The following is a 9,522-nucleotide window of genomic DNA, read 5'->3' on the forward strand; positions in this document are numbered from 1 at the left end:
GAACCTAATGGGAGCTGCTGGCGAGGAAGGAATGTTGTTTGCAGAGTGCCACCATCATAGGGCAGGGTATAGAATAGATTTGGAGACAGATGATGGACAATAGCTTCATAACCAGCACAACAATAACTAATGAAAGCAGTAGCCAGTGAATCTGGTTCATATTAAATACTATGAGAAATAAAGAAAACTCCTTGTTGCAGAATTTACTTTGGGAATTCTTTCTTTTTTAAATATTAGCCTGGTTGAGGAATAATCCATGAAATTACTTGTCTGTATGCATCACTACAGAATTTTCTCAAGTTGACATTCTCTTGCATGCCCAAGACTTTTTCACTGTTCAGAATGTAGGCAGACAATGGAACACTACTCACAATAAAGAGGAATGAATTATTGATACAATGACTTGGATAGATGTCAAGGACATTATTCTTGGTGAAAGAAGCCAGTCTCAAAAGGTTGCATACTGTATGATTCCATTCATATAACATTTTCAAAAAGACAAAACCATAGTGACAGAGAACAGAGTAGTGGCTGCCAGGGGTTAGGAGTTGGGGGAAGCTGTGACTATAAAGGGATAGCGTGTGGGAATTTTGGAAGGCAATAGAAGAGTTCTGTGTCCTGATTGTGGTAGTGGTAACACAAGTCTATACATGGGATAACATTCGTAGAGTTTTACTCAGAAAAAAAAAAGCAAAACAGGAAAAGTAGAATGCGCATGGCGTGTGTGTGTGAGAAGGTCTTATCTTTTGTATTTTTTAAAAGTTGGCTGTGGTGAGGTCAACTATGACCCTGATATGCTTTTGCCACATCTGGCCTGAGTTACCAGTGCAAAGCTTGACTGGAAGTGGAAATAAATAGGCAAAATCTTCCCACCTCTGGGCTCTTCTGTTGACTCACACTGCTGGCTCCTCAGATTTGGGTGAGGGTATTTGTGCTGTTTGTCAGTTCAAAGACTCTTTCTTCCCTGCACTTCAAAGCCTGGCCTGCCTTTTCCTTACTCATGTCTTTTATGTGGGGCTAGCAACCTTTGAGGGCTGATGGAGCTCAGTGGCCCTTGGCAGTGGCTCCACTAATTGGCAAAGCTGGCCTCAGGGAATGAATAAGATACTCATTGGCATCAACCTCACAGTGATCATGGTCCATTGGACCCTGTTTTGTGTTTTTCTTGACAGTACAGAGCAATTGACGGGAATAAGTGACTGAGCTGACCAGTTGGCATGAAGTGTGCTCTGTCCTTGCCTCCCTGTCCTTGTCCTCTTTTCCATTCATGTGAGGGTTATTTTCCACAAATGCCTCTGAATATAATTTTGTTATGCTCTGCATGTAAAAATGCTTTATTAATAGGATGTGATTAAACAAAATGTTCCTGAAATTTAAAATACATAAAATTATTTTGCATTTCATTACCCTAAGATTTTTTGGTCCCTTCCAGCTGAGATACAAAGGACAGAGAGATGCTTTTCCAGTTACACAATTTTTTGGAAAGCCTTTCTTTGGGTGAAAACTGTATCATTGCCATTTTCATTCAAGCCTTTGTTTACTAGGGGGAAGATTTCACATGCAAAATGCCTACCAACAGAAGGTGATTCCAAAGTGAGCAAGCACGTGCTCTTTATTTATTCATTCATTTTATTTGGCCTTTATAGATGTACATAACAGTATAGTTACTTTGAGATATTATGCATACATGGAGTATAACATTCTAATTAGGATCTTATTCTTGTGGTTGTACACAATGTGGAGTTTCACTGGTGGTGTATTCATATATGAACGTAGGAATGTAACATTGGATTCATTCTACTGTCTTTCCTATTCCTATCCCTCCTCCCTTCATGTAATCCAATGAACTTCTATTCTCCCTCTCCCTATTGTGAGTTAGCATCCACATATCAGAGAGAACATTTGGCCTTTGGGTTTTGGGGACTGCCTTATTTTACTTAGCATGATGGTCTCCAGTTCCATCCATTTACCATCAAATGCCATAATTTCATTCTTTTTTATGGCTAAGTAAAACTTCATTGTGTATATAAATTACATTTTCTTTATGCATTCATCTGTTACTCTTTTTTGTCTGGCTTCTTTTCCCTGGTATCCTTTTTTGAAACTGATGTTGCATGCATTGATAGTGTATTCCCTTTTATTACTGTATAGTAGTCTACTGTATGAATACCGTGTTCTGCAATCTGTTTACCATTCTGCTGTTAGCAGATATTTGAGTTTATTTAATGGAGTTTTGTTTGTTTGGATTTTACCAATAAAGCTGCTATAATATTTTTATGCACTTTTTTGTAGACTAACTCATTTTTCTTACTTTCATATAAGAGGAAGTTAAAGAGTAGACATATGTTTAAGGTTATTAAATATTGCCAATAAGTTTCCAAAGTGGCCATGCCATTTTACATTCCCCTTAGCAATGGACAAAAGTTCCAGTTGCTCTACATCTTTGCCAACACTAGGTATTAGTAATCTTTTTCAGTTTATCGCCTCTAGTATACTCTAGTGTATCATTGTGGTTTTCATTTGAATTTCCTAATGGATAAGAATGGTGAGTACCTTTGTATATGCCTATTAGACTTATGTGTGTGTGTATATATATATATTTTTTTTTTCCTTTTTTTTTTTTTTTTTTGCAAGGTGCCTCTTAGGAGAATTGAGAAACAGGATTTAGAAAAGCAGATTTATCAATGATAAGGGGATGTTTCCTAGGCCTGAATTTTGGGGCCTTTTGATGTTTTAAATAGATATGAATGGCTCAGTGGTAGAGCATTTGCTTAGCATGTGCAAGGCCCTGGGTTCGATCCTCAGCACCCCATAAAAATAAAATAAAAGTATTGTGTCCAACTACAACTAAAAATAAATATAAAAAATAGATATGAACATATGAAATAGTTAAAAAAAAAAAAACTCCATTCCCAAATATATCCCTTCCTAACCCATGACCATTGTCCAGAATTCTGCTTTAGTGATTTGTTCTCTTAGGCTTTCCAAGAAAGGTTCTCAGCACCTTCATAGGGGTACATCTGTGGGCTTCTTTCTAGCCTCACAGCTGACTGGGCGTGCAGTGGGAAGGGTTTGGGCACTTGGGTAAGGGGTGGCACGCCAGGTGAGAATGCCTCATTCAGGCCCTTTGAGGAAGCTAAAGGCTCCGACTGCCTGGGAGGGAGTGGTGACAAAGGACACACCTGGAAGGGAAGAAAGGGTTAGGATAGCAATAGCATAGGATGTCCCTTAAGCTTCTATGTATCTCATTTGCCCCATGGTTGTTCACCTTGGTGAGTGTTGGAGTTGAAAAGAGGGGAAGAAGGAAGCATAGGATAAATTTAAAATGTTCCTAAATATATTTGGAACAAAAAGCACATTGCCAGCCAGTGGGAGATGTTGAGACACTCTCAAAGGAATAAAAGTGCTATGTCATCATAGTAATAATAGTGACATGTGAAGAAGGCATTACCAGATTTCTTTAAGCCTTTGAGAAAGATCAAAGCAGTTCATATTGATGTATAACACATCCACACACACTCCTGTGTAGAAGAATCGGAGGCAGATGGGAGCTCCTCCATCTCACAGATGGACCATAGTATGTGCATGAATGCAGGGACTTGGTCTAAAGACAAATAAACCTTGTGGTAAAGTGACAATAAGAGCCCATATGGCCTCACTAGAAATCCAATGTGGCTTTCAACGGACATATTTGCTCTAAGGTTTTACTCCTGTATCCAAATGTAGTGTAACACCTAGTCTCCAGTAAACATTTCTCATGTTTAAGACAGCATGATAGTAATAAATCAGCTCTGAAAGTTGACTGCTATAAATGCCATGTGGTATCAGTTAGATCACAAACCAAAGCCAATTTTCAAAACATTTCCTGCTGGAATACCCACAACATTTTAACAGATGTCTTTTGGAAAGTTTTGATGCAAAATAGGCCCCCATCAGCATATAAAATAAAACCCAAAAGAAAGTAAAATATGGAATGGAGAGATTATTTTTTCTTCTGGCTTTAAGAGAAAGTAGAGGAAGTCTTGAAATCTTTGGAGAAATACTTGTTCATAGGTACAAAAGTGAAGAAATGAACTTTCTCACACACATACCACAAGAAAGATTGGGTTTTGGAAATATTCTTTCAGTATCCATCGAAGAAATTTCTTTGACCACTTTTTAAAAATATATATATTCTTAGGGACTGGGGCTATAGCTCAGTGGTAGAGCGCTTACCTCACATATGCAAGGCACTGGGTTCAGTCTTCAACACTACATAAAAAAAATAAATAAAGATATTGTGTCCATCCACAACTAAGTGTGTGTATATATGTATTTTTATATATGTTTTAAATTTTTATATTTTAGTTATTATATTTTATATTTATTATAATTATATAATTATATTGATTATAATTATTTAGTTATTATATTTTATATGGTGTCCATCTACAACTAAAATGTAAAAATTTAAAACATACACACACACATACACACACACACACTTAGTTGTGGATGGACACGATAACTTTATTTTATATATTTATTTTTATGTGGAGCCGAGGATCAAACCCAGTGCCTCATATGCGCTAGGCAAGTGCTCTACTGCTGAGCCACAACCCCAGCCCCTTATTTGACTACTTTTGAGTATAATGCTTGTTCTTTTTTGTTCTGAACAATGGTCTTAAGTCTAGCGCTAACTTTTGTGGAAGCAATCTCAGTAGAAGCTAGGGAAAGGATTTGAGGGGCCTGTTGGGGCCAGCAGGGACAGAAATGGAGTGAAGGCATCAAAGAAGCATCTTTTGTCAGGGACTATGTGATTCTATAATGTTGCAACTTGGAGTTTGGCCTCTCAAAATCAGTGTAGGAAGGCCAGAATGGGACCCTGAAAAAGGAGGGACAAATTATTCTTTTTTTTTTTTTTTCATTTTTCAACAGCAGTTTGTTGTAAAAAAATCAATAGTGAAGAAAAGTTGAAACAATCATATATTAAACCCACATATGCCCATGAGGGAAAAATTGTTTATATTTTGAATCTGACAGTTGTGTTTCTACTGGGACTGATTTTGACGCTCATCAAAGAAATGTTCTTGAATAAATGAATGAGTGGTCTCCTAACATTCTTCCCACACATTTATTTTTAGGAAAGCCAAAATTGTTCTCTGACACTCCTACACAGAGTGATAATTCCAAAATCAAGAGTCCCTGTGGTCTGCTTCTATTATCTGTTGTTTTGGATATTTCTTATTCATGCTGTCTTATCTCTTTCCTGTGCTTTGTTATCTTTGACTTTATACTAGAAGTTATACTGAAAAATTATATGTGGGTGGGAATAATTTGATATTTTTTCATTAGGGGGGATTTTTTTTTGCTTTTTCCAGGCACACGGGAGTGCTAGCAGTACAACAAATATTTATGGATGGTGGAAATTCAGTTATGAACAAGAAATAGTCTTTCTCTGAATGAGCAATAGGATCCATTTAAATAGAAACCATTAAAAATAATTTAGTTCATACAAGTTTGATCAGCATCCAGCTTTTCCTAACAGTATCCATCAGCACCTGTTAAAGAGTGGCATGCTGGGCTGAGCAGAGATACTCTGATGTAACACTTATCCCTCTCTTGCAGTCTTATTTCTCAGATAATTTAGGAAAAAAATGTCTATGAGCTGATTATTGTATTCATCATAGAAAAATCTAATCCGAAATAATCAGAGCAAATTTATTTCCTTTGACCAAACATCGAAGAAAGAGGACATTTTAAAATACTATGCTAAGGCAGTTATTAATTCATGACAGAAATAAAACCATAACACATGTCAATATTATAAATGGAAATCTGCAGACCATCTGCACGGGGACTCAAATGTTTGTATCTAGGTGGAGGAACTGATGAATACAGTCCTTCTATACCCATGCACAAAGTATTCAGTTTCAGCCCTCACAAGCTAGAGGTTGGAGCTATTATCAAAATACTAGAGAGGCTGACTAGTTGATGAGGAATCTGCTATGGAATGGAACCCAAGGAGACCACAACTCAATCATAGTGACCAAAAGACATGCACTAATTCTCTGGGCTTAGCCATGACCATCTAACTCATTTCCAGGTGTTGCTTCATCCTAGTTTAATTTTGTGGACAGGTTTCTTAAATGAATAAAAAAATAAACCCACTCCTCACCCATCACTAACTGTAAAAAAAATGCTCAACAGGAAAGCTGACTTAGGAGATTTATATTGAACTACCAAAATTTATATATTAATATCATTCATGTTTTCTGACCAGTAGTAGTTTCCTGCTGTGAGTTCTTAAAAATCCTTTCATGTTTCTTTGAAGGAGATTCCTTTTCCATGTAAGCTTTACTTTTAGGTTCCCTATTTCCATGAGTTTTCTCTCTATTTTACATACCCCAGCGTCTTACTTGACACCTCTACATCATTACCTTTGAGTGATTTTTAGGAGAAAACCAGGTTAGTGTCTGAATTCAGGCAAATCTAAGACATCTGTCGAAATGGTCACTTTCAGTAAGGAAGCCATAACCCTACAGAATCATTAATTAGTTCTTAAATAAGATTTATGCCAAAGTTAACTGGGCCTGAGGAGATGACATTTACTCTGCTTAAAAAAAATAAATGAGTAACCCTGTCAATTAAAACTTAAACTTAAGATAGAATTAGACCTTGAGTGCCCCCCCACCCAAAATGCATGTTTGATACAGACTTAAGAATAACTAGGCTCAGTAGCCATCCATACTGAGCCTCTGGGGCAACCAAAGGTTGTTTGTGGTTTCCTGTCTTTGTTTTCACCTATCCCTTAGGTGATTTGGTATAGGCTTCCTCCTGAGATCTTGAGATGCCTCTTACTTTGAGTTTCTCATCGCTGTTAAGACACACAGAAATGGTATCATCCATCCAAGAGCACAAATATTTTGTTGAGCTCTTAAAATGAGGGAGGCACTTTGCTGGCATCATAGAAGACTTAAAAGGAAAATTCAATATGGCTTCTCTAGGAATTCACAATCTACTAGATAAAAAAGGCACATCCAGGGATGATTCATATTACATTAAAGGTATGCCATAGGGTAAGTACTATAAAGGATGCCTAAGCAAATCCAAAGCTGGTATGGTTTAGTGTATAAAAGAGTTTGAATGCCCTTCTGAGTAGTTCCTGAAAAGGGAATAGCTGTTACCAGATTATTCTCCAAACAAGACTGGGACATAATTTTTAGGGCTCAGTATAAAATGAAAATGCAGGGTCTCTTACAAAAAAAGAATTTCAAGACAGTGACAGTAGGACATTAAACCAAGTGTAGGGGCCTTCTGACTATGGGGCTCTGTGGGACTGCATAGGACACATGCTCATGAAACTGGCTGGTCTAAATATAGTCTGTAAAGGAGAAGCAAATTTGAGCAGTCTAGAGGAAATTATACACAGGAAATTTTGTTCCAAGTAGTTCATAGAAAAGTAAAATTACTCTAAGGAAAAAAAATAATTTGGTCTTTCCCAAATTAGCAAATGGGGTTGAGATCTAAAAGATGGGAACGTTGTGATCTGCAGAGGCACTTTCATATATATGTATATATTTCACAGCTGCAAAGTAAGGGTAATAATAATAATAGTTGTACTAGTTAGTAGCTCACACTAACATATAGAGCTTATTAAGTGTCAGGATTCTTCTAAACAGATTACATATATTTTCTTATTTAATCCTCAAAATAGTCCTGGAGGGTAAATGCTGTTATTTTCCTACCTTATTACAGATGAGGAAACTGGCCTTAGAGAAGCTGAATAATTACACCTGGTCGGTCACACAGAAAATAAGCCAGGTAGCCAGGATTTGAACTCAGGAAGTCTTGACTCCAGAGTCTGGGTTCTTAGCTGCTATTTATGCTACCTTGGAAGGATGGAAGGAAGGACAGACAGATGGAAGGGAGATACCCTAGTATATTCATTCATTAATATCATAGATTTGGCCTAACCAAGATTATACTGTGTGTACATTTTTTAATTTTTCTTTTCTTTTCTTTTTGCATTATTTCATGTTCATAGTTTAACAGCACCCGTTCGCCCTCCCCCACTGAGTGTTGCCACATGGCCCCATGGAGTAGAAAGGTATTGGTTCTGAGAACATTCCTTCACAGCCCTATCCTATACTCTCTTCAGAAGCTCTCCCTTTCTTCTCTCCTTTAACTTTATTGCAAACTCTCTTCTAACTAACAGTTGTTCTTTTAAATTCAATTTAAAGAACGGTATTTTCCTAACTTGAATTAAACAAAATATAATGGAGACAGCCATAGCATTGGAGTTTTCCCCCATTTACTGCCCCCCTCCAAGTTGTAATTTGCGGCTCTATTCAATATGGGCAACGCCTACTGGCCGCTGCTGCTGCAGTTCCAAGGAAAGAAATTCCAACTTGCCCTATATTTATCAGAACTGTAAAGTTTCAGCTTTTCAAATCGAAAACAGAGAACAGGATAAAAGGATTCTCTGGCAGTCAATTGTCCCTGTCACCATGAAATAAAAGTGCTTTTGGCTGCTGGTCAGAGCCAGTAGTCAGGTCACTATCCTTTAGTCCTTTCCAGGTCCATTGTTATTCAAGGAAGGAATCGCCTACCAAATGAGGCCTCTGGTGGTGGGGGTGTCTCTAAGTTCTGCTCTTGCGTGCTTCAGCCCTAACCTCCCCCCCCCCCGTTTTTGCATGCACCAAACTTTTTTTTTTCTTTTTTGGAAGTTACCTAGGAAACAAAGTCTTTTGTGCTCCAACTTTATTTGAGCTATTCGCTTCCCTGGGAATCTGCACAAAAGCTGAAGAGAGAAAGAAGGTTGCAATATTTTATTAAAACGTTCATGGCGAACACATTTTTCCCAAGGGGGGAATCACATCCTGTTGGGTGTGTTGGGGGGCTTTGCAGAAACCTCGGATAAGGTAAGTAAATAGTGGGAGTTAGTTTAAAACAAGTGATTCTAGAATCCGTTCTTTAAAGGAACTTGAGAATAGTTCATTTGACAATACGTGAAATCCTCTGAGTCAGCAGGGCAAGATGTTTCCAAATGTGAAGAGAATTTTTTTTAAATGATCCTGATTTTAGAAAAGAATATTAGATATTTAAGCAGAGTGTTATCAAAACCTTACTGGAATAAGAGGAAAAAGTATTTCTTTTATACAGATACCCACCTTCTTCCAAATCATATAAAGAAATAAAACTAGGTTCAGTAGTGAAAACTGGGTCTTTTAGTAATCTGGTTTAGAAATCCAACCCTGAAATCAAAACTGGGATGTAACTTTTTAATAACCTGGGCCAGGTGCCCAATCCTGAACAGAAGTTAGACAATATTAATATTCATCAAAGGTTTGAATGGAGAATTTTCAAATGTCATATAGAAATGAAAACCTCTTACTACACAGCTGAAAGACAAGTTTTACAGGGCAAAGCTGAAAGAAAATAAACTAGGACTGTTTTACTCTTCCAAATTTGAAAAAGAAACCCACTTCAATCTTTTTCCCCAGTAATAGCAATTGTATTTTCCATTAGAGTTGGGGGGGG

The 9,522-nt window shown here is 37.3% G+C and overlaps 1 protein-coding gene across 1 annotated transcript in view; it reads left to right on the forward strand.

The window, feature by feature from the left end:
- The window catches only part of Nhs (NHS actin remodeling regulator), a 48,599-nt gene that overhangs the window by 23,586 nt on the left and 15,491 nt on the right, over positions 1 to 9,522 (forward strand). The window contains exon 4 of the mRNA XM_048796373.1: positions 8,027 to 8,089. Coding sequence (XP_048652330.1) covers positions 8,027 to 8,089 — 63 coding nt within the window. The remainder of the gene's footprint in view (positions 1 to 8,026; positions 8,090 to 9,522) is intronic.

This window comes from Marmota marmota, unplaced genomic scaffold (genome assembly GCF_001458135.2).
Source record: "Marmota marmota marmota unplaced genomic scaffold, marMar, whole genome shotgun sequence".
Lineage (NCBI taxonomy): Eukaryota > Metazoa > Chordata > Mammalia > Rodentia > Sciuridae > Marmota > Marmota marmota.